The 26642-nt window shown below is 42.8% G+C and overlaps 1 protein-coding gene across 1 annotated transcript in view; it reads left to right on the forward strand.

The window, feature by feature from the left end:
• The window catches only part of brip1 (BRCA1 interacting helicase 1), a 51254-nt gene that overhangs the window by 6875 nt on the left and 17737 nt on the right, over positions 1–26642 (forward strand). The window contains exons 7-16 of the mRNA XM_087177758.1: positions 2295–2579; positions 4725–4943; positions 5039–5238; positions 5886–6018; positions 6873–7027; positions 7125–7302; positions 7463–7603; positions 8756–8917; positions 19949–20108; positions 20341–20601. Of these exons, the coding sequence (XP_087033884.1) occupies positions 2295–2579; positions 4725–4943; positions 5039–5238; positions 5886–6018; positions 6873–7027; positions 7125–7302; positions 7463–7603; positions 8756–8917; positions 19949–20108; positions 20341–20601 (1894 nt within the window). The remainder of the gene's footprint in view (positions 1–2294; positions 2580–4724; positions 4944–5038; positions 5239–5885; positions 6019–6872; positions 7028–7124; positions 7303–7462; positions 7604–8755; positions 8918–19948; positions 20109–20340; positions 20602–26642) is intronic.

Genomic DNA, 26642 nt, shown 5'->3' on the forward strand with positions numbered 1-26642 from the left:
TGACAAAAATATGATCATCTCTAAAGAAAGAGGCAAGACACTTTTCACAAAGTCTAAAGATAATACTGTGGACAAGGTGCACATATCAGTGCTGACCTTTTGGTCTGGTTCCTTTCACTGGAGGTCACCAACCTCTTGTTACTCCAATTAAAAGACAGTAATTAGTGGACAGTCTTCTCCTTTATTATCTTTACCTTCAGTCATTGTCAAAATTATTGGCACCACTGAATTTTAAGAATATCTTCTGAAATACATGCAAATGGACCAATTTTGTATAACCAGGATATTTAATAAAATATTACTTATAAAACAACAAAAAATAAAATGTTTTCATGTAGTGAAATAAAATATACAGTCAAACACAATTATTGGCACCTTTTTATGAATATAAATGAAAACAAACGAGACTCATCTCATTAAACTCGACTCTGACAGTTATGAATCACTACATCAAGATTCAGTTCATGTCTGTTGTTGGGCAAGAAGCCAGAAATACTACAGATGTTAGTGGTAGCTAATAAATTAATCATTAAAATAAATTAAGATGTGAAAATGAGCTGAGCAGCAGAAGATATTGTGTAACTCTCCTGTGTTTAACATGCTGCGATCAGATGGATCAACAATAACTGAGACGCCTTTTTATGATGTCCGACATGTTTTCACTAAATAAATTTGTCAAAATAAACACAAAACAGAGATAAATATTTAGATTCTTTAGCGTTGGACCTTAAAGAATCAGATGTTTTACTGATCAGGAACTTGATCCTACCTGTCGGCCATGGAAAATACTTGGATTTTTAAAACAGAATGTCTATGTAATTAATTTTTTCTTTTTACAAAAATGTACTGATTACTGTTATTTCCTCTAAATTAGGGTCTTTGTAACAAACATTGTGCAGGAAATGAAACTGAAGAAAAAGATATGAGCTTAAGTTAAATAGCTAAACTAGTGAAACCAGTGTACATTATCACTATTACTTCTGCTGCTGCTTCTACTATTGATATTGATTTATTTTGGACTTAAAGATCTTCAATAATATTATACTTCCAGTTCTGGATTGGAGGAGCCAGTGATCGGATGATGAATGTGAGCCACTGAACAGTCAAAGAGTACACCACTTAAAAGAACTCAACACATAAGCAGGATCAGTTTCATAAATGGTGCCGGCTACACTTAACCCGTGAGCGGGAGGAAAAAAGACTCCACCACGTCACTGGACGGCTAATTATGAAGCAGCTACGTTTTCCCAGCCACCACAGTGGTTTCGCCTATCAACTTTCGTACGGAGGAAAGGTCATCTGCTGCAGAGAGACCGCACGCCTGATCTATGGACACTCGTTCTTTAAACTTCACAAGAGAAAACAGGACAAGTCTTTCAGAAAGTGTATTGAGACAATAGGTAATGGTGATGAGTTGGTAATGTTTTGAATCCTAAAACACTGAGAGGCTATGAATGCCATGTAGATGTGTGCAAGCTTTGTGGTTTAAAGATACTATATGTAAGAATATGAAGCAATTTACATGTATTAATCACTTTTTTCATTGCCAGTGTAAACAGATTGTGACATAAAATTAGACCTTTTTCCGACTTACTCAGTTGCCTGTAACTGTGGACTGATTTCTATGTGAAGGGGCCTATTTTCTGTCAAAATTCAAAGGATGTGACGTTTATGCTCCTGAGTGACTCACTGCCCCCCCCCCCCAATGCAGCCTGCTAATGTCAACAAACTTAGTGGCAATAGTTATAATAATAATATAATAAAAAGAGTTATCAGAAAATGACATCAGTTCTTATAACAGACAGCAGAAGTCAGATCTTTGCTTCGTCTCAAAGCTGAATCCGTTCTGTTGGACCTGAAGTTAAGTTGGTGTCCAACCACTCGCTGCTCTCCAATGAGGGGCGCTCCCTGAGACACAACAGTTGCCCCAGTAACGAGGGTGTGACGGCAGCTGATCAGTTGTTCTAGCGACTTCGCTCCAAAGATGGATAGAGCAGAACTTTCAGGCTGAAGAAGATCTTTATAAGCAGGCAAATGTTGACTGTACAGCTGTTGCTGACTTCCCTGTCTGACTGTGAGTCTGCCAGTTTCTCTGAAGGCCTATTCCCCCACCCACTGGGTTGGATGAAGAAATGAAATCAGAGGAGCAATAAATAAGAACAATGCAGATTTCTTTCTTGTTCAGTAAATTTCTGATATCAATCAGCCTGGTGGGCTGCCGTCCTCCTTGCTCCTCAGACTAGTTCTGGTTCTGAAATCTAACTTTCAACATTTGTTTCTTCTTCTCTGTCCAGCCCCTGGAGCCCTGCTCCTGGTGCCCGTGTGCTTCAGCCAAAGAGAGCGTAAAGGACAAGGACAAAGACAAAGACAAAGACGGCAAAAAGAAGATGCCTAAGATCTTCTTCGGAACCCGCACTCATAAACAGATCACCCAGATCGCCCACGAGCTGAAACGCACCGTGTACTCCAGCGTGCCGATGACCATCTTGTCAAGCAGAGATCACACCTGCATCAACCCGGAAGTGGCGCCTCATTCCAACCGCAACGAACGCTGCAAGGACCTGCTGGAGGGCAAGGATGTGAGGATGAACACTGACAAACGCACACAAATCATTATTATTCACATGAATAACTGAAATCAAAGAGTCACATCCTGTAGGTTTTAAAGGTGGATGTCTGGATCAACAAGTGCAGTAGACACAGGTATTTATCGGCTCCGTTCAGCATTGATGTAAACACAACACCTGGGTGAAGACGTTAATTTTCAACCCTTTTCTGAGCTGTGATGTCGTTCAGACCACAAACACACCTGTCACCTGTCCAGCACGGTGCTGAGTACACTGAGCTTGGTGATGAAAGAGTGAGCTGCAGCCCTGAAATAGGTTTTAAAAACACAGTCATCGATCGAAGTGTCCATTTTACCAGTTTGCACGGAGGCTAGCAGCCGTCTCTTTCTGTCTGCTTCTGCATCTGTGTGTGTGTGTGCGTGCGTGCGTGCGTGCGTGTACGGGCTCTGTAACTGTATGTGGTGACATCGTGTGTGTTGTCTCCGGCAAACTTGGTCGGCAGTGTACAAGGAGTCAACTGCCTTTTCAGCAAGTTTACCTACGTTTACAAAAAAATCGCTTATACTCACTAATTTTGGTGTAAACGGGGTTTAACTTGACCACACACCATCACGTACTGTGAAACGACCTTTACTACAGGGATATTCAGTCACCCTGTAACACAGACTGTAAGGTAACTGCTACCAGACAAATTTCCTTCAATAATGTCGCCTGAGAGCAGCAATTATCCTGCTACAATATCCACAATTGTTGCAGCAGAGTCTTTCTAACACACTGAAATGTCAAGGACCATTTTCTTTTTTAGAAACATGAGACACTTGTAACCCCTCATACTGTCCTGAAGTTGAGGCGCCTACTGTAATGAGGACAATTAAGCTGTCAGTGGAGGTGTTGTCTAACTTAGTCATATGAAATAACTGGCCTGGTTCTAACCCCTCGTCGGAGTGAGATGTCAGTGATGCTCTGTGTCGTCGTCACCTCGGGGTCTAGTCGAGTCCGTGTCGGGTTACCGTGCTGTACAGACACAAAGTGATTCATACACATTGATAAGCTAATGGAGGCATCAGTCAAAACACCTGCCCTCCCTCCGTTTTAACGCCTGACTTTCTTAAACCAACCGCGCTGCTCGTTAATCCCCCGACTCCCCTTTCACCGAGCAGACGGGGCTCAGTGTCGGCGCAGTGTCCGAGTTTAGCGCGTCATTGTGAGAAGCAGACCACCTCATTCAGAGGTTATTATTGTGTCTGGAGGTCGCAGAGTCCACCGGTGTACAGTGTTTGTGTGACAGTGTCACCTCAAGCTGTTGGACTCATAAAGAGCAGGGTGGGACGTCTGAAGCGGGAACCTCAGCTGACAGAGTAATTGGGGCTCGGTACATGAGCTGCTGCGTCTTTACACGTCTTTTTCATTCAGTGTGTCAGTGTCAGGACATGAGAACCACGACAATACCTGCAACACCTGATCACAGGCAGGTCTCTAAAGTACTGTGTCAACTCTGGTAACTGGGGGAAGAAAGTCTAATGTCACATATTTTAAACTGACGAATAAAAAGGAAGATGGAGTCTGAAGATTTCACTATACTAATAATTAATATACTAATATTTATTTATTTATTTTAAATCAAAGTTGCTATTAGTTGATAATTTCTAAAAATGTAAAAGCCTTCAGTGTTTCCCTTTTATATTATTCTTGTCCATCAAACCTCTCACTGAATCAGTCAGACGACAATGTTATTCACTTAATCGTTATGAGTCTTTTAGTTGTCACTTTAAGGTTCTCACATGTGAATATTTTCTCTTATTAGTCACTGATGGTTGTAAACTCAGTGTATGTGAGAGGCTCCTTGTATACGTGCAAATATATGGCGGGAACTCCCTGATTCAAGATCTGAGGATTTATTTTATTATAGTTTTAGTTTCCTAGCTGCACAATATTTGTAAATTTTGTTCTAATTAATTTTTATTCATATTTGGGGCATTTCATCCAATTCAGTTTTTTCTGGTTTCTCTTTTTAAAGTGTGATGTGGTTTTGTTTGAATCTTTGGTTTCCTCTGTGAAGCACTTTAACATGGTTTCAGAAGGGGCTTTATAGATGAAGTGTAATATTATTATTATACTTTGATCTAATTCTCTCCTCTCTATAAATGTGTATTACAGGGCAGGTCGTGCCGGTTTTACCATGGGGTGCAGAGGATGCGGGACCACCAAAGTCTCCGGGCCAGTGGACTGCGTGAAGCCTGGGACATCGAGGACCTGGTGTCTCTGGGCAAACGGCTCCGCTCGTGCTCGTACTACGCTGCTCGTGAACTGATGCAGAGCGCCGCCATCATCTTCTGCCCGTACAACTACCTGCTGGACCCGATGATCAGAGAGAGTGTGAGGACACTTCAGTGTTCAGAGATACAGTCACAGTTTATACGGCGTGTAGGGATTAAATCCTCTTCCTTCTTTTCTTTGTCCATCTCCCTCAGATGGAGATCGACCTGGCGGGTCAGATCCTGGTGCTGGACGAAGCCCACAACATCGAGGACTGTGCGAGGGAGAGCGCCAGCTACACGTTAGACCGCAACAACCTGCTGACGTGCAAGGATGAGCTGGACAGCATGGTCAAGAACAAAATCAGAGCCTCCAAACACGAACCGCTCAGAAACTTCTGCTACAGCCTGATCAAGTCAGTCACTTAGAGATTCAATACCTCACTTGTGCGTAGGGATGGGCACCAAAACCCGGTATTAAACCAGCTCCGGGGACACATTTTTATCGATCCAACTTTATCGGTTCTGCTCTCGGTACTTGAGAAATTAAGAAAATCGATTTCTTACATAAAACCAACTGATTCTGTTGAAGACTTTCCTCTATGAATGATGCATTTTCACGGTTCCTAATCCAGAGGAGAAACCTCTCTCTGACACACAGAGACGCAGCTCTTAGAGTCCACGGCGGAGAGAGCTGAACGTTTTGAAGTGTGGTTCAGTCTTTTAGACGTTAGAGCGGAAACACGAGCGATCTCTGGAAACGTCCAAGAGAAAGTCCGTTACACACAGTTTTCAACGGACTAGCTCGTATTTTACCCGTTGCAGCGCCAGGTGTGTTTTTATGTTAATTGAGAACATATGAGAATATAAGCAATGTTAATTCTGTTCTTTGTTTGTTTTGTTTTTTTCTTCTACAAAATGACAAAAAGTACCGATACGAGAACCGTTAAAGCACCGGATCGATAAGTTAAAATTAAAGTTAAAGTCTTTACCCATCCCTGCTTGTGCACATCTGTGGTTCATGATTGGAGTAGATATTTACTCATCGTGTCTCTTGGTGCAGCTGGATCCAGGAGAGCCAGGGCCTGCTGAGTGAGAGAGGATACGAGACGGCGAGTAAAGTCTGGAATGGGAAGGACATCCTGGGAATCTTTCACGACCTGGGCATCACTGCAGGCACCTTTAATCTCCTGAAGGTAACACACCCTCCAAATGTCTCTGCTCTACATGTAGACTATTCATGTTTACCACACCCATACACTTTCTAGCATGACTTCATTAGCTTCAGTTGATCTGATGCATGCTGTGAATTGTATTATTATTATTGTTAGCAGTTAGCAGTTAGCAGCTCCGCTTCACTGTAGAATGAGCGTAGTTCAAATGTCCAGTCCAACCCTCACCTGTCTGATGAGTGTGAGTCCTCGAGGGCAGTTTACTGAAATCTGTAGCTTGTTTCCTGTTAGTAAGTAAAATCTGACTTTTGGCACAAATCTACATATTTGGAAATTATCATCACATATCACAAGACAAACAAGTTATAGAGCTTCTCCCTCTCGCTAACGTGATGGTTTTAAAGCTCCGCGGTGGCGACAGCTGTGTCCAGAGGCTCTATGCTTTCAGGTTGTTCGTCCGCCTGTCTCATTCTCACGAGCAAGATATCTCAGTAACACCTTGAGGGAGTTTCTTCAGATTTCATACAAACGTTCTTTTGGACTCAAGGAGGAACTGATAAGATTTTGGTGGTCAAAGGTCAAAGGTCAAGGCCACAGTGATGTTACAAAACATGGGTTTGGCTCCTTGATTGTGATATCTCAGGAGCACAGAGAGAAATTCTCTTTTTTGGCATAATTTGGCACAAACGTTTATTTACTCCAGCTTTTTCTCTTTCATCATCTTCAGTAAAATCACTTTGTCATTGATGGGAAAAGGAAAAAGAAGCAGCTGGGTCTCATTTATTTATGTGATATTTGTGATTTGTCGCGTGTTCTTATTTGTTGTCAGACGTTCTGTTTTGTTCTCCCGTGTCGTCCGTCGTGTTTCTGTGTGATAGCAAAACCTGGCGGCAGTGCTGGAGAAGGAGGAGCGTGTTGGTTTGGTTAATGGTAAAGAGGACATGGTGCAGGTCCCAGTCATCAGCTCCGCTTCCTCCACTGTCCTCAAAAACCTCTTCATGGTTCTGGATTTCCTCTTCAGAGACAACTGCAGGTCAGAGACGACTCGGAGTCATGCTGGTGCTTCAGATAAACCGTCATGTGGTTTAAAGAACTGAGCGGTTGCTTTGTTGCGCTGCGTGTCTCTGCAGGTTTGCCGAGGACTACCGTGTAGCTCTGCAGAGGACCTACGCCTGGTCGAACCAGCTCCCACCTGATGTCCCCGACGCTCAGGGCTTTTTGGTGCGGCCTCGATACAGACAGCGCCAGAGCGCCCGAGTGAAGACAGAAGTCCTGACGCTCAACTTCTGGTGCCTCAACCCGGCTGTGGTAAGAGGTTAGATGTGGCAGACTCCACCATGTAGGCCACAGTGACGGGTCTGAATATGAAATATGTAATTTCCAGGTTCTTCAGCCTCCACTGAGCCACCGTGCTTTATGTTATATATTTTTATTGAAGCTTCATTCTGTCTGTGTCTGTGTCTCCCAGGCTTTCTCCGACCTGAGCGGGTCGGTGCACAGCATCGTGCTCACATCTGGAACCCTGTCACCCATGGGCTCCTTCTCCTCTGAACTCGGGGTGAAGTTCTCCATCCAGCTGGAGGCCAATCACGTCATCAACAAGTCGCAGGTGGGTATCTCGTGTCGTCGAGCCTCAGGGAACATTGAGCGCTTGATCCGGATTATAATCCCAATTAGATGATGTGACTCTTAATTGTGATTTGATGTTAAAACCTCCCTCCGTTCTCCTCGGGACTCATTGAAATCTTCCTGAAACCTGCATCTGAGAAAGAGTTGTATAACTGTCTTTGGTCCAGCAGGTTTCCAGAGAGTCATTACAAAGTCTTAAAAATTTAAATAAGGGAAAATAAGAATGTCTCTTATTTACCGTAAAGTTGTTGTAGGTATTAAATTTGCAGATGGCGTGTTTAAGAAAAAACCAAAGCCAAGAATAATTATGGTGTTGCGGTTTCATGTCACTTCTTCCACACTGCTGTTGCTTTGTTAACAGACACAAATTTATTTTTAAGACGTGGTTGTGCCGACACACTAGGTGGCGCTAACCTAATAGTTTGACATAAAACACTAAAAATATGTTGTTCTCCTTCTGATCATCTAAAGATTTATATGAAATTCTGTTGTGGGATTTAGAAAATGTTTAGCAGTAATAGGAGTTGATAGTTATTTCTACCAACATGCAAAACAAATGGTGTGGTTCTTTTGATATTCTCCTCCTGAGATTCTCCTCTGCCTCTATTTTAAAACATCGTTTACAGGAGAACAAGAAACAAAAGTCTGAATAAAAGAATTTAAATTTATCGAGGTCTTAAAAAGCATCGATTTAGATGTGTAAAATGGTTCAGGATCCCTGGTCCAGGTCAAAGTTCAACTAGAGTAGAAATGTCTGTGAGCCGTGATTGTTTCAGCAGGTTGAACATTAAATCTGAGGGTGTAGAAACCAATCTGAAACTGTGACCAGTGGTTTGTTCCACATCTGTATAGCTGCCACTTTTGTCCAGCAGATGTCACAGTCTAACTGCTGGAGCGTAATTAAACTCATCTGCAGGCCTGGTCTAATGGAGCTGTTCAGGGGTTTAATCAATAATCACCACATTTACATCACTCCAGTGACTAATGCTAGAGGTGACATTAAATACGTTGCAGATTATGTCACAACTGGTTTGTTGGACTTAGACATGTTTGGTCTTGGTCACCGCTCCGGCTGTGTGCATGAGAGTATTTATGATATGAAGTATATTGGTGATATCAACCTTCTCTTCAGGTTTGGGTGGGAACCATTGGTGCAGGACCACAAGGCAGAAAACTCTGCGCCACCTTCCAGCACACTGAAACCTACACCTTCCAGGACGAGGTGGGGGCCCTGCTGCTCCACATCTGCCAGGTCGTGGCCAAAGGTGTGCTCTGCTTCTTGCCGTCCTACAAGGTAAATACACGACTAAAACACACTCTGCTGAGACAGGAAACAGGCTGTCACATGTTCTTCATCACAGGGTCAGGTATTTGTGGTGTGATGCACAGAAGAGTCCAGGTTCACAAATCACATCATACAACAAAACAATTAACAACTCAAACTCCTACAAAATAAATGTGTCTAAAACACTTTTTTTGCACATGTGAAATTAATGTGAAAACATGTTAAAATCACAGGTGAAATGTGAGCACGTGAGGTTTCGGAACATTTTTGTGGTGTAATGTGTGAAGCCGATGGGATTACATGTATAAACCCATGTACACAGTATGTTGTTCGTCAGCTCTCACATTACTGCGCTCCTTCAAATGTCACGCTGAAACTTTAAAAATCTGCAGTATTTGTGACATGTTACAACATGCGGTAACATGTTTTCCACATATGGTACCATGTGACACGTGATCAAATGTAGGAAACACATGTGGAAAACATGTGGAAAACATGGGAAATTCATGTGGTTTTTCTGAGGGTGGAAAACTCTGGATGCAGCTTACCACTCAGGATAAACAGATACTAATAGAAGTAAGAAAATAAGATAAAATATACTAATAATAATCATAATATTACTGCACTAATAAAATAAATAGAGATAAAAGGAAATGTAGTGAAATGTGCAAAACAAGCTTTATTCATCAGACTGCGCTCAGATTCCTTCTCTGTTTTCAGAGTAAACAGAGGCTTTAACCAGTGTGAATATAGTGTTCCTAATAAAGTGCTCACTGAGTCTACATCATTAGAGGAGTGGTGATCACATCGTCTTAGAACATCTTTACTTTCTCCTTGATCTTATTGTCATTGACTCTCAGTATTAATGCCATTGTGTTGAAGTGTTGCTGTTGGACCGTGCACTTCCACGTGTCACCACTGGGGGGCGCTGGAGACCACGAACTGGAGAACTGTCCAGTGCTTTTGTTGTTTGAAGGTATTTGTATTAACTTCAGTTTCCAAAGCCTCCGCTGGATCCCGGCAGATCCCAGTGTGACAAGCTCGGCCTCCGCCGGTGTCGTGTGTCTCAATAGATCACCGCTGATCAATACAGGCGGTTGTCAGGTTCTTGTTAAGTGCCGTCATCCTCGCAGAAGTGGATCCTCTTTCAGTTAATGAGAGCACACTCGTAGACACTTTGTCCCCCTTTGTTTGTTGTGCGTTTTTGTTGATGAATAATTCACGTGCGCTGCAGCTCACTTGTCACATCAGCTCACAGCGGGGGAAAGTGGATTTCATTTATCATTGTGCGTTTGTCCACACTGCACATGTTACATGTGACTCCGGTCAGTTCAGCAATTTGGTTAATTAACACACTGACAGTGGGAAACTCCAGAGTTTAAAGTCAGTATGAAAATAAATCACTTAAAATCTTTATATTATCATAATGCAGCGATTCTCTGCTTTTTATTTAACGTGACGTGTTTTCTACGTTTATCCCGTTTTCTTCCCGTTATAACCCTGTTTTTATTTTAATAGTAATTAAAATGTTTTTTTAAAAAAAGGAAAGAGAAGAGAAAAATTAAATGTTGTTCAGGTGGCACATGTTGTTTTTTAATGATGTCAGATTGTCTTTGGGGGACTGTGCCGCCATGTTGGAAACCACGCACATAATGAGTTAAACCCATTAAACAATAAAAGCAGAGACCTTTAACCATTTTTACTTCCATGGTAAAGAATTCTGCTTCTTGTTACATAAATAATATGTTTTAAATCCCTGAAGTCTCACTCTGCTCGTTGTTTCTCAGCCAGATCTTTATATTATAACGCAGCTTCTGTTTTTGACTTCCAGCCCTTTAAAAATGAAGCTTTCTCCACTTTTATCACTGGTTGTGATGTTTGTGCTTCGATTATCACCAGTGTCACTGATTCATTTATTTCCTCTTAGTATTATATATATATAATAGTAATTTACAGTAAAGAAGGAAATAGTTGAATAGCAAATGTTCTTTTTTTTAATGTTTTTCTATATATATACCATGTTTGGAACCGCTCTTTATTTAATTTATATCCATTAAACAATAAAAGCAGAGACTTTTAACCATTTTTACGTTGATGGTGAAGAATTCTCTGCTTCTTGTTACATAAATAATATGTTTTAAATCCCTGAAGTCTCACTCTACTCATTGTTTCTGAGCCAGCTCCTTCACACCAGCAAAAATACTATATATGTAAATAATATTCAATTTATAGAAATACATTTCAATTATTTTCTAGCCTTGAATCCTCCACAGCTTCTCTAGAAATATATCTTACACCCCTTTTTATCATGTAAAATCTTCAGTTGTACATTGTGATAAATGTTAGCGCAGTGAAACCTTGTCTCCTGCTCTGTCGTTGTGTCTCAGCAGCCGAGTGTGAGTGTTTGAAGCTCACGGTTGTTTTATATGAGCTATCACCTGCTGTATTGTTCCACACTCACATCCTGCATCAGCTGCAGAGACATGTTATCATGGAAGCCAGACACGGATCCTCTGCTGAGCTCTGATGAGTCAGTGTCATTTTCAGTGGACACGTCAAACGCTGAAACCTTTACAGTTGTGTTTTGCCCTCGGCAAATTTAGTTTTTGCCTTTGGCGTGCGAGCGCAGTCTGTGTTTGACTTGTGTTTCATGATGTCACACGCTGTGATGGCCGGTTTGGTTCCTCCGCAGCCCGTGTTGGCTCGCTATCCAGTTGCGCTCTCGAAGCAGCTGATGACGCCGCCGCCATCCAAACTGTGAGGGAAAGCTAAGAAGACCGGGGGCCTGGTTGTTTTCTCGTTTTACCTTCCTTTCTGTCGGCCTGCGATGCCAGCAGAGCAGCGACGACGAGCTGAGGGATGTTTTTTTATTAATGATAGCCGTGTAGGAGTCTTCTGTCTCTCTCTCTGCTGATGCATAAATATTTAATCTGCAGCCAGCTCTTAAAGATGAGGAGATGAGGGGATATGAAGGGCTGGGGTATTAATTGGAGCCCGTGGAGGCCTCGTTGGTGCCGCTGAGTCCCGTCTGCTCTGTGATCTTTGTGTATGTGCGGGCTACAGCGAGAGGATAGGTCATCTCCAGACGTCCCTGTTCAGTGTGTCTAGGTGATGCTATCAGCCCCTCATACACAACGGAGGAGGGAGCGGTGAGGAGAGCAGGGTCAGAGAGGTGTCTCTTAAAGCTCTGTTCACTGCCCTCACACACAAACACAAATACACACAGTCAGAAATACACAGCAGGAAGCTCTGTCTCTCTTTCCAGCTCAATCAGTGTCTTCTCCTTTATTTGGAATCAGTCTTCTTTGTTAACTCCGTTTACAGAGAGATCCATCTTCTCAGTTTGTTTGTTTTACAATGCAATTATGAAAATAAAGAGAACAGGAAAACAGAGCATTGAGATAAAAAAATATTAATAAAATAATATAATAAATAGACAAAAAAAATAATTAAATCAACAAGCTCAAACAAAAGATATGGACCGGTCCTCTATAGACGGGGCGTCCGGCTTAAACTGTTTCTTTGTGGTTGCTTTTTGTAGCAGCTACACTTCAAATAAATATTGTGTTTTAATGCTTGTAGATGTTCGTCCCAAATATGATCACTACGTCAGAATAAATGTTACTCCAAAAAGTATTTACTTTTGAACCAAAGCATGTGAGAATGAGTCGCTTCCTGGGAGCCACAGTCTTTTTAGTATTTAAGTTTCTGTAGCTGTGGTTTTCATTTCCAGGCAACTACAGTCAAATAAATGCAAAGAAAACTCAGGAGAGTGTTGGGCATTAGCGCACAGCTCAATACATTTCTTTTTTAAGACACATGGACACACAAAGTATGCTCACACACACACACACACACACACACACACACTCCTGCACCAGTGCTGTGGTTTTGTAGCACTTTAGCCTCAACATCCCCCCAGTTAATGCCCATTAAACCCACAGCGGGCCCTGCCGTCTGGTCCCAGCCGCCAGAGGAACGGACCAGCGCTCCACAGGAGAGAGGGGGACTGATGGTTTATTAAAAAAAAAAAAAAGCAGAAGTGGCAGCAAAAAAATGGCAGGGACTACAAGATGCTTTTAAAGGAGATTGAGATAAGGGCCATTAGGTGATGTCGCCTCGCTGTCTGTGTGAAGACGCACCCAGCGCTGGCGCCTGGTCTCTGCCGAGCGCGTGTCAAATCAAAGTCAAAGCGGACCGCGGGGTGAACACCCACCAGCACGCACCGTCCTCAGCAGTTCAGGGCTATCGAAGCACCAATCACACAGCTCCTCAAGTACTGTTATCTCAGAGCGAGACTGTTTCTGTCTGCGTCTGGGAGCATATTAGATTCATGGGTCAATTTGCTCAGTGTGGCATATACTTCCTGATTCTTTCTCAGAGCTGAGGTGATGTTTTATATGAGTTTTTACAGTGGAAACTTGAGGGTTACTGCTGTTTGACTGAGCTGCCTCACATTTTCAGACTTTGGATACCTCCTCCTTCAACCACACTTCTGTCTGCAGAGCTGCAGTGATTCATCTGCAGGTTATTAATCACTAAATTGTTTAATTTAAAAAAAAAATTCTGAGAAAACAGTGAAAAAATTTGCAGGATTTTATCTGTAAATTTCTTCTTTCATTCGACCAACAGTCAGAAAAAAGAATCCTGTGGAAAGACTAAGACTAATGAATTGATCCTGCTAATGTGTGTGTGCGTGCGTGCGTGCGTGCGTGCGTGTGCGTGCATGTCCAACACCTGACATATCTCATTCCTCTGAGCCGTAGAGCTCCAGTGTTTCCAGAGACAGATCAGTGACTCCGCTCAGTTGCACTGGGTGACACATTCCTTCGTTACCTGAAAACTAGAGATGCACGATTAATCAAAATATAATTAAAACCACAACATGGTCACGTGCAATCTTCAAATCACAGAAGCTCCAATTTTTTTGATAAAGGTCAAATATAGAGAAATACTTTATTTATCCCCTTGGAAAAATTCATATGTCTCATTGTTAGCATTAGCATTGTTAGCACCATAAGTGTTGTGGTGCTACAGAGACGCCCCGACCTAAAGATTATATTCTCCAGACGTGAAGGAAACATGTTTGATTGATAAAGACTCAACAAAATTAGTTTTCAGTGAAACTTAAATGAAAAAACGATCGTTCTGACTCATTTCGCAACATCCAAAAATAATTAATAAATAAAAAATAAATAATAATAAATTATTATTATTGTGGACTCGCCTGCTCAGGGCTTATGCACCCACTTTATATTGGCTCTAACCATTCAGCTACTGACTCGCCCTCATATTTAAACATTTTTTTTTCTTTACTATGTTACTATTTTATTATTATTATTATTATTATTATTATTATTATATCTAATTTTACATACATTTTTTTTTAACCTGTTGTTTTTATGTTTTTTTGTTTTAAAGCACCATTTCTCTTATAAAAGGTGTGAAACAAATTTAAACAGGTTTATTATTATTTTTATTAAAATAATGCTTTGGAACAAACACTTAACAATAATATAAAATATCTCCAGCGTTATCTGTTTAGATTATTAAATCTTTACAGAAGTTTTTCTCAGTAAAAGTAATAAACCCCTGTATTTTAAAACCAATACTAACATCACAATGACAATCTGACAGTTATCACAGCTTCACAAGTGACTGTAAAAGAGACAGTTTTAATAATTAATCTGCATGATGTAAAATCCTTATAGGGATGTTTATATTGAATTAACAGTGATGTTTATATTCGGCTCAGTTTAGAAGAACACACGTCTTCGAGGAGAAGTAAATGAAGTCACGTCGGTGATTGTCTTCCTCTCTGGGCAGCAGGTAGCGTTCCCGCCACGTGGCGTTGTCAGCATGGCAGCGATGTGTAGAGCGGAGGACGGGGGCAGAGTGGCAGGCCGGAGGTGGCAGGTGGCTTCTTGCCACCAGTCTTGGCGTGATGGTTGCTGTGATATTTTGGGACTGAATAATTTACACCGCAACAACACGTCTCCCCTCGCCACCGCGAAATGTGGCTCCTGGCTCCATGTTTCATTAATGCCGTCGCCTCCAAACCGCTTCCATAATTCAGCAGGCACTAGAGGAGCTGCAGCGTGTCGCCACACAGCTCACTGACACCGGGGACACGGGGAAGGAGAGAGAGGGAGGGAGGCCGGATGCAGAGGAGGTGAAAGATGGGGAGATAGTAAGTGGGGGGAAGAAAGGGAAAGTGTAAAAGTGCGAGAAGACTACAGTTCACTGCCTCGATCTGGTTGTTTCACCACCCTGTCCCAATTGGCAGAGAGATCTGGCCCACTTTACCGTGTCACCAGCAGAGGCTGAGCATTGTACCCACCGTGCCTAGAAAGGACAATAAATTATTCACACTTTGTTGTGCCCTGCGACGTGCTAAACCCTGCTCATTCCCATTAATATGAGATCTATATAATGGATCTCTTGTTAAAGACTGACAGTGGTGGGAAACAGAGAGATTCACTTCTAATTGAAGACGAGTAGAATGATCAGAGATCAATCAATTAGACTTTATTTGTATAGCACTTTTCATACAAACAGTGTCACACACAGTCAAACCCATTTACACACAGAGCACTAAGAAATAAAAACTATAAAAATAAGACAACAATAACAGGAAGTGAGGAAACACTGAAGACTGGAGCAAAGATAAAGACAGAGAGATAAAATAATAAAATACTAAAACAGAGGAGTTTTATTAAAGTGAGTAAAACCATAAATGAAAGATTGGATATTAATATTATTGAGTAAAGGTAGAAATAAATAACCAGAGTTTATTAAAAGAAAATAATCATAGAATAAAAGGACATATCAGCGAAGCACCTTAGAATATATAAATAAACAGAAAGATTAATGAATGAAATTCAGAGTGAGTCTCAGACACGTATCCTACAGAATACAATGGCCATAAAGCAAAGTGTAATTTATTCTTTTTTTAATGAACATAATTGGAACTTTATGATAAAACTTTGTCTTGTATATTATTTATTTTGCATGTACATATCTAACATGCTGTGGAATGTAATTAATAGGGTGCAGAAGCTGCCGACTTGTTTTCATGTTGTTTCTCTTTAAATATTTGCTGTCGTCTGTTTTCATGCCTTTGCTGTTTTATTGAGGTGTGTGGTTGAGGCTGTAGATTGACATTTTATAGCTCAGCTCAGTCTGGCAGCTAAACTCTCTATCAGATGTTGTCCTTAAATTATTCACGAAGGTGCTTGTGTCTGTAATTTTTCTGTCTGTAATTTCTTTGTTGAGCGTCTAACACTCACATGGTTGAAAGCCTTTGCTGAAGGTGCTAAAGATCCGTTTGACTGCACAGTCACACGCTCCGCTACACACCTACATCCACCCAGTTTCATTTATCACACCAGTCCCGTGATGTACGTGGCATGAAGCACAAACACCTGGAAAGTGAGGCAAAATCACCAACCACCAAAATCACTACTAATACTAAACCAGATATAAAAATATGTATTATTTAGTGTGTTAACTTTGCGTTGCTTTAGATTGTGCACCGTTCCCCCGTCTTCACATTTGAAACCAGTGTTTCTAGACTCCGTCATTCTCTTCTCAGACACTGAGTTTAATCCTTTGTTGATGGTTGGGCCGACCTGAGTCTGCAACCTTCCTCCCAACATAGTCCAATATGAGTGGGTCAAAACCGGTTTGAACCAGCTTCTACACTGTTCATACATCTCCTGTAGGAGATTGGTATTAATGTTGATTTGATATGAGAGGTTAATTTGGCAGGTGTGCAGTGAAAGAGAGACTGGTGACTATCGAGCACATGATCATCACCAGATAATTCAATGTTGTACAGAACGTCATCTTTCATGAACCACTTCAGTCACACTTTGTCTTCAGTGGACTACGGCAGCACAGCAGCATCACACGTGGAGAAGTGGGAAGCAGCTTCCTGGTTGGATGAACGGTGAATGTTTTTTGCATCTTAAAGGTGGAGGGATTACCTTTGAGATTTTCCAGTTTATGGTGGAGGAGTTTGTGTCTCCATCTGAGCTTTGAAGCGGAGTTGTCGTGAACCACGTCTCTTGCTGAGGTGTCCTGAGGCGAACTGGTGCCGGATCAGACTAAGAGTGCTTCAAAGACTCCTTTAGATCTGCATCTGTGGCAAACAGCCGCCTTGATGGTGGAATAACTAGAGAGGCTGAGGTTGCCGAATCCTATTCAACTGTGTGTCACGGGTAGGAAGGTTCAGATGGGTCTTTGTGCTGATGCATTGACAGGTTGTTGAGTATCTGGCCTACCTGGGGTCTCTGGATGTGGTGCAGGAGAGGGCACCACTGAGTCCTCAATGTCCTGCAGCAGGAAAAAAAACCCTGATGTGATGGGGAGCAGCGGCCTGTCACATCTGAACCCGAGTGATGCCTCGTTTTCTATATCTGTGCTAGTCATAGACTGTCCACTTTGTTTATCCCAAAGCACCTTAAGCCAAAGAACAACGACGTCGTGGACACTCGGGTGGAGGGAGGGGAAGACTTTGTGTTTGTGGTGATTTCAGGTGAAGAGGATGCTGCTGTACGGACTCAGTAAACCCCCAACATGCAGCATGTCTTGAAAAGCCTGCGTCCCAGACAGGAAGGTAACGGTAGATATTGACATCCAAGAGTGGATATCATGTTTACATTGTATGTTGGCAGACTGCTGCCCACTAAGGATGGTCTTGGTCTTGTGAACGAGCTGTCAGTCATCATAAATTACTGGAAAATGATGAGTCACATCTCTGATCATCACAACAATTTTCACAAATAACGTTTGGTCTTTAATAATCCCAGATTTTTCTTTATGACTGCATTTGTCTACCGTGTTCAGTCCTCACTCCATTCACCTCAGCTTTAAAAAGGTTTTTCCTCTTATTAAATGATAAATATACATGTAGTAACATTTTCTGCCAATGATTAACAACATTAGATACCTCTGGTACTGTCGATTAAGGTTCTTCAGACAAGATTAGAGACACAACCCGCGGTTCTGTCTTTACTGACTCTGCGTCAGTTTTATCTGTGAGAGCACTTTTCCTCAGTGCTCTTCTCCTCGTGGAATCGGCTCCTCTCCAAGTGCAGCCTGGCAGATAATGGCTGTTTTGTTTAGTGGTAGATCTGCCTTAAGTACATAACATGAATTATTCATCTCCTGCTCAAGATTGCACTGAAAAGCAATTGCAGGACAAACAGTTTGCTGAATTCGAGGGGGTCCTTGTCGATGTAACACTGCATATTTAGTGAATGTGCTATGTTTTATTGATGCAAGCGTCCTGGCCCCATTTGCTTTAGGACGCACCAACCTGATTAAATCTTTCCCATGCTTCATTTCACCACTATGATGCCATCACACTGGCATGCAAGAAACTATCAACACTCTCTTACTGTCTCGTCTCCTCGTCTGACTTCGCTGTTTCTGTTTAGCTTTGACCGGTGTTGTGAGAAACACTTGAGCTGTTGGCTTTTCGTGCAGGTGAGACAAGGTACCAGTGAATATTCCCGACTTTCCTGCCATTTATTTTATGGCCCCATCTGCATCTGGTTCAGACTTTACAGCTTGACACTGTTACCCCGTTGAGAAGTTTTCTGTTGACTACAAGAAGAACTTCTACTTGACCCTTCTAACACATTTCCAAGCCAGTGAAGCTGCTCTTTGATTTCGAGGCCATGCTTATTCAAGGATATAATCTGCACAGCACAGACATGAGTGGGGCTATGTTAGAATGAGGGCTTTTAGATCAATGTGCCTCCCCTGAGAGCCGCTGACTTTTTGTACTAACAATAGCACAGCAACAGTGATTTTATTACAGAGGGGGTTTAAACACATCAGCTCTCTAAGTGCAAGTAAAGAACAGAAATCCGTGCTGTTTGAGGACACAGGAGCAAACATGGTTGGCTAAATGCTTCCTGCAAGCTTTTTGTTTCAGACTTGTAAAAGTGTCTGTAATGTGTTACAGTGCCACGTCTTACAGTTGCCTACTTGACCTACAGTGTTGCGTGAGAGGAAGTACAGTCCAGGACCAGGAGGATTTGCACCGTTGAATACTTTTTGGTCTTTCAGACTCTGCGATTCAGCACATTTAATTTGAAATTAAAATGGTGGATGTTACATTACAGTACCAACTCTCAGCTTTAATGTGAGTGGTGGAAGATATAGTCCTTTTTTACACATCCCATCCAAAGTTTGGAGATTCAAAAGCAATTCCTTTTGTAGTCAATGACTGCCTGAAGTCTTTGACCCATAGCAAACGCTCTGTATCTTCCCCGGTGATGCTCTCCCAGGTCTTTCCCTGCAGCCACTCTCAGTTCTTGCGTGTTGTGGAGTCTCTGCCTTTTACTCCGCTCTTCAGAAAGTGGAATGAGGCTCAATTGGGTTGAGATCAGGTGACTGACTCAGCCAGTCAAAAACATTCCACCTCTTCACCCTGAAAAGCTCTTTGGCTGCTTTGGCCGTATGTTTAGGGTCGATGTCCTGCTGAATGATGAAATGTCGCCCAATGAGGTTTGATGGTTTGATGCGTTTGGCTGAATCTGAGCACAGTATGCTCCAGTGGACCTCTACATTCATCCTGCTGCTTCCAACAGCAGTGAAATCGTCAATAAATGCCGGTGTGACACTTCCACTGGCAGCCCACCAAACCATAACAGAACCAGCGCCATGTTTGACAGATGAGGTGGTGGCCTTCGATCATGACCTGTTCCTTCCTCTCTCTTGATACTTCCATCATTCGGTAGAGGTTTAGTCCAAATAACTTCCTGGTTTCTCTTTGTCTGGTTTTGTCAGCCCTCCTGGTTTTGGGTCTTACCAAGCGCCAAGGTCATTGGTACTAAAACTTCATGGCAATCCATCCAATATGTGTTGAGACATTTCACTAAAGTACAAAAGATGTCAAGCTCATTGTAGAGCTAGATGAACAATGGGAGGATAACCTCAGTCAGTCAGTCTGCTTTCTCAACCACAGTTTCAAAAGCGAGGAAAGCATCTGCATTTACAACATGAAACGTCTTGTGATTTGATCAGATGCTGGACAAGCTGCGGGATCGATGGGTCAACACTGGTCTGTGGGAGAAGCTGGAACAACAGAAGACCGTGATCACAGAGCCCCGCGGAGGTGGCAAGGGGGATTTTGACGAACTGCTTCAGACTTATTACGACGCCATCAAATACTGCGAGGAAAGAGGTAAGACTGGTAAACAACATCTCTGATTTTTAGGACCAAACTACTGGTTCTGCTGAAATGCATCAATTTGATCGTCTAGTGGTCTCGAGTCTAATAAAAGAATTGATTTGTTGCTAGAAATGTAAGTGGTGTTACTGCATCTGAACTAACTGCCCCAAAGCCGACATCATCTTGTTGTGATTTCTGCTGTTTGTTACTCGTCATTGACTGCGTCGTGATTCCTTCGTTGTAGACGGTGCGCTGCTGATTGCTGTGTGCAGGGGAAAAGTGAGTGAAGGACTAGACTTCACAGATGACAACGCCAGGGCAGTGGTCACCATTGGAATTCCCTTCCCAAACATCAAAGACCTCCAGGTAAGTAGAATAAACAGGTACGCAACTGCTAAGATTCGAAGGCATGGAACATTTGCTTCTGGGTTGAGAGGAAACAGTTTGATTTCGCAGAAAAAATCGATTATTATTCATTTTTTTTGGCTTTTTTATTGGCTTCTCTGTGCGCAGCCGCCTAGCTAGAGTCTACCTGAATGTGAGGCGTTTAGGAGACATTGTTAAATTGTAGTATCTACTGGCAGTTTGCATGTGAGGCCTTTATGGAACATCGTTACTGTGAATTGTAGTTTCTACCAATAGTCTGCTCGTGAGGTGTTTAGGGGACATTGTTAAATTGTAGCCTCTACCGATGCTCTGCTAATGAGGCGTTTAAGGAACATAGTTTATTTGTAGTAACTGCCGATAGCCTGCATGTGATGCGTTGAGGGAACATCGTTACTTTTTATTGTGGTATCTACCAATGGTCCGCTTGTGAGGCGTTGAGGGAACATTCTTCTTCATCTTAATCCTCAGCATTTCTTCTCCTCCTCGTTTATGACTGTTGAAATTTTAAATTGAAGTAATTTGCAAAATCTAAGCCAAAACAGGAAGTGGTTCCTGTTGGAAAAGGAGAGTTACCTAATGCATCATTTACTGTCCCAGATCAGTTGTGTTTGGCATCTTAACCAGTGGAACTCACCAGCTGCTCTAAAGGCTTTGCATTATCTCCACCTCTGTTTACGTTGGTTAAAGAACATTTAATCTTTAAGAACAAACAAACACATCAGCAGAAGTTGGTAAAGAAACCACAGCATCTCCCTGTTAGCAGATAAAAGATATTACTGGGAGAATAACATCGTCACCAAAGTCATAATTTCACAGCTGCATGTCGTAATAGTTCCTGTAAGATGTCCATTACTTCATTGATTTTGACCGAGTTCCAACATTTTAGATACCGTGAAGACAAATAATATAACTCACAGACGTCCACACACACACACACACACACACACACACACACACACACACACCGAATAAGAGCATCCCTTTTTGGTGATCCGTGAAAAAAAATCCCAAAGCGATGTTGCTGCGTCTGCTCCGTCCTTAGCAGATAAAGTTGACCTTTAAGTTTGAGTCTACCCTCCCCTCCTCCGCCTCCCACCTCTCTTCCCCTTTACTCCTCCACATCCTCCTGTCAGAGCACGATGAAGCTTTCACTAACCTGTTCTGTCAGTGTCAGTGTAGCCAAAGCTGTCAGCTTCACCTCTGTCAGCTTCCAGGGCATTGCTTCTTCTGTTTTACCCCATTTATTTTTTTAATTTTCTGGTTTGTGTGAGCGCTGCTGTTCAGGTACAGGTGGATGTTCTACAGAAAGAAGAAGGTCGTGTTAGAGTTCCTGCCGTGTTTGGTTTCACCGTGAGAGACAAAAGAGCTCTACTATTAAAAGCAGATAAACAAAGAGAGCGACAGGGGGAGGGACGAGGAAGCCAAAGCTAGTTATGGCCGAGGAGCTGACCAAGCATGAAGACGCACATTATGTGCTCAAATCAACAGCCGTTGTTTATTTGCTTGGAGTTCATCTCCGCCCACATCTTGTCATAATTGTGATTGCTATAGGATCAGCTGGGTGAGGGTGATGGAGGTGACGGCTGACACTTTAACTTATACCTGAACCAAAGTAAATCTGCGTCACTGGAGGATGAAACGATATTAACCCTGAATATCCTGATTTATTTTCATCTAAACCCAAAGTTTCTTTATAGAACTCTTTAGAAATCTTCTAATACTGTTTCACCAACTATGATTTTAATTAGTTTTTTGTACAAAATAAGTGTTTCCTGTTGGTACTTAAATGTAGATACAGTTGGGAAAAACTCCATCTTTAATTTATAAAATGTATTAATTGTTCAGTGATTTTGGAGAAAGACTGTTGATATTTGAGCTCAACAACAAAACAAACCGTACTGCTCCTTCAGAAGCTCCGCCCCCCAAGACCAACAACACTGGTAGAATCCAGAGCAGGTATACGGCAGTGGACAGGTAAATATAATGCAAATGTTCTGCATTTAAACGTCTAAAAACTGAAGAATCGAGTTTTTATCCAGTTCTAAACCATATATTTACGAAACAGTTTTTGCATTTTCATCATTTTCATCTGTATATTTTAACCAGATGAAGGATTTTAGTCGTCGTACATCTGAATCTCAAGTTATCAGAGAAAAACGCTGAGTAAACGTTAGCAACAGCTCGGCTCAGACTTCTCCACTTACTTTTAAAGTGAAATTGCCTTATTTGCTGTTTCCGCTGGTTTTAATCCCCTGGTGTGTTTGTTGTGGAGAAGAAGACGCCTCTGTGGAGAATTCAGCTGCAGGTAAAAACCTCTTGAACACCTGGATCTTAAGTTATCAGAGACACAAGCCGAGTATTCGTTAGCGACAGCTCGGCTCAGACCTCTCCGACACGTTTTGTGTTTGTCGATTAAAAACTTCTTTATTCGATGTTTCTTCCATGTTTAATCCTCCCACACTTACCGTTTATTCTGGCTTGTTGTGTTGGATTTGATTAGTTTTGAGTTTATGTTGTTGAGTTCAACGTACTCAGTTTTTTTAACATCTGAGATTATAGTCAGCGTTTTCTTAATTTTCCTTTTTTCTTCTTCTTAATCCTCAGTGTTTGTTTTCCTCCTCTCCAGTTGTCTCCTGCTCCTCCTCTCCTTATCTCCTCTTACAGTGGCTGAGGCGGTCTCGGCCCCAGAGAAGCCCCGGGGGCCTGTAAAGTTCTTTGAGCTAACCCCATTACACCACTGAGAGAATGGGGACACTGATACTAATGGCTGTCAAAGCCATGCGGCTAGCCCTCGTAGCATGTCAGACTAGCACAGATGCTGCTGCAGCACTCTGTCAGAGAGATATCAGGCTCTTCAAGGACACGTGCACGCTCACACGCACACGCTCACACGCACACGCTCAGACACCTGCTGGATGGTCATGTGACGGTCAGTTACAAAGGAAAAAGAATTCCCTGTTAGTTTCTGAGTAATGATGCAGGAGATCTTGGTGATCTGTACCAGGAAAGTGTTTGTTAGAGTTCTGGTTCAGCCCAGTGGAACTCCGCTCCTGCAGCCTGCTGACCGACGCTGTCACGTCACTATGGAAACAGCTTGTTGCCGTCTGTTTTTTCATTCCTCCGCAGTAAAACGTGGCACAAATGTTCATTTGGACTCGATGATGAACTGATTAGATTTTTGTGGTCAAAGGTCAAAGGTCAGTTTTTATTTTATATAATGACGAATGACAACAGAATTTTTCTCTGCACTTTAGCTGGTGACTTTCACTTGGTCGATAAAAGCATCTGCTAAATTTGTAAAATGTAAAAACTGTTTTTAAAGATGCACATGTAAATATTTAAACTTGTAAATATGCAAATAATAATTGTATAAACATAGAGTGTAAATAGAATGTAAATAGTTAACTGGACATAAATAATAAAATGAATAATTAACCATATAAACACTGTAAATATATTATTAGTTATTATTATTAACAGCTTGAATTAACATCTAAACTTTTACACTGATGCTCCACGCTGCTCTTTCCCCTGTGGGTTGATGTTATGTTTCATAAAAGTGTAATAATTTCTTCAGACTTCAGTGGGAGGAGTCTAAATTTCAGGTGTTGCATTAGAGTCTTTAGAGTTGCTTCTTATTTTAACAGTGTCAGTTTTATTTCTCTCTAAACACATTTTCACCTGCGTTAATTCTTCGTGTTAACGCCTCATCATATTTACACCATGTGTCTCGTGCTAACGGTTTCCACACGGACACACGTGCTCCAATGCGTGACGTGTTCTCACATGTTCTCTCCCATGCAGCTGTGCTAACGTGTTCACATTCTCCTAACACGCCACACATGGACCCAGACACATTATCTCATTCAGTCTGTGCCGCACTCACAGGGCGGCGCCCCACTGCGAGGACGGGAGGCGTAAACCCGGCTCCTTCTTATTTAAACTGGCCCAGCGCTGGAGATACCTGCGCGGCCCGCATTCCCAGACACGCATAACTCTTAACCGCCTCAGCCTGAGCCCACAGCACGGCGTTTTACTGGCCTGTTGTGTTATTGTGACCGAGATCAAAGTTTGAACTTGAAAAGTCCTCCTGCCAAAGGTGGTATTACGTTTACGTCGGAGTTTTTCCATCGGCATGTTTTACAGTGAGCAGTCGTGCCCTGCGTGAGTGAGTCCGACAATAAGTGGCTTTAACAGGCAATAAAAAGACACTTACAACTGATAAGGCATCTTTCCGAGTTTAATGACGGGCTCAGGAGCCTCATGCTGCTGCCCTTTATTGAAGCGTTTTAATTCTGAGGTCCGTCAGCATGTGAAGGGGATTGTGGAGGAATGCTGGAGAGTTCATGGAGATCATCAGGAAGACGGGATGATGGATGCTCCAGGCGCTCACTGGAGACTGTACGCATCATCCGCCACTGAAGGAATGCTGTAATAGCTGATCGCCACCTGAACCGTCCCCGTCAGCACCACGGGCTTCAGAGAAAAACGTCGGAGTCGACCTTCCTGTTCGCTGATGCTGGTTCAGCCCTTTATTTACCAGGAAATTCATTTTTACCATCCGTCGCTCCGTCTCGTTGCCGTGGACACGATATCTCCGTAACGCCTCGACAGAACTTCTCCAAATGTGGCACAAACATTCCCCTGGACTCAAGGATGTACTGATTAGAATTTGGTGGCTAAAGGTCAAAGGTCACGGTGACGTCACAAAACACTTTTTAGCCATTAGTCAAAACTTCACAAAGAAATTATGACGAGATTTCACACAAATGGTTCAAATTTTCTATGACTCTGGATAAACAGGGATGTGACCTGGAACGAGTCTGAGTGGAGGAGGGATGTGTAACGCACGCACGCACGCACACACACACACACACACACACACACGAAATAAACAAATAATAAACAGCAGAAGCAAAATATACGTTTCTGCTTCTGCAGCAACTATTAAAGAATCAGTATGTTTCTAATCCATGACCATGTTGGAAAGGATAGTGATAGTCTCATGCCCTTGTGAGTGTGTATGCAGACACACACACACACACACACACACACACACACACACACACACACACACAGGGACTTGTCTTCTTGAAGACGAGCCACTCAGCTGTCACCTCAGCCCCATGTGGCAGATGAGGCGCTCAGCAATCTCAGTGACAGACACAAGATGTCCCGGACTGCCAGGGGCGTGCACACTGACACTGATGCGCACACACACACACACACACACACACGGCCTGTGTAAAATGTAGCTCGAACAGATTCGCTCAGCTGCGAATCATGGCTCCTGGTCAAATATATGTTTTTAGGGATGAACAGGTAGCGGTGGAGGACGAGGCCAAAGCAGGCGAGTGATCTCTTGACATTTTAACTAATCCCTTCTAGCTTGTGGTTTCTTGCACATTTGCGAGATTTGCTAGCAGCCAGAATTGGCTTTTTCACATATGCAACCTGTCAAGTCAGATTGGACGGTGACATGGTGCAGGCCGGGGACGTGGCGGCTCAAACGCTGAAACGGACTGTGATTGGATTTAGATGACACCGCTGACTTAAGGCTACTGGCCTTTCTGTCCCTGCTGTGGGTTTAGAAGTGGATTCTTTAACTGCTCCGGTGTCTCATGCGTTGGCAAACATCTCACCACGAATCCGGCAGCATTTACGAAAGCTGCCGTGACGTGGCGTCTCCACGTTATACAAACCATAGGCCTGTTCCCGGGTCGGCGCTGAGGTGTTGCTCGGCTGTTTGCGGGCCGCTGCGTCGGTGAGGTGTGATTAGTCATCGTCCAAAGTTTGAGGCGACATTTAGGCTTTCCTGTGAGTCTGCTTGTTTGTTTACGTACACGGGTCCAGACGGGCCACAGCGGCGTTGCGTGATGCGCGTGAGGGAACAGGCTGTACCTGCCACGGCCCCCGTGTTTGATGGCTCAGGGCGAACACACGGTACCTGTCAAAAGCAGTTAGAGCGCCGTCCGGCAGCCCGCTCTGCATGGCATCCCGTCAGACGCCAGCTGAACTTTTCACTTGTCAATTCTGAAAGGTTAGCGCTAAAATCAGCAATGACGGATGCAAATGGATGGATGCTTTCCTGGCATTTTTGTGCAGGGATGCCTCATGTCGCATAGACCACCTGGTCTGCCCCCCCCCCCCCCCCCCCCC

The sequence above is a fragment of the Seriola lalandi genome, unplaced genomic scaffold (assembly GCF_002814215.2).
Source record: "Seriola lalandi dorsalis isolate HSWRI2012SDOR001 ecotype SW California unplaced genomic scaffold, Sedor1 jcf7180002054646, whole genome shotgun sequence".
NCBI lineage: Eukaryota > Metazoa > Chordata > Actinopteri > Carangiformes > Carangidae > Seriola > Seriola lalandi.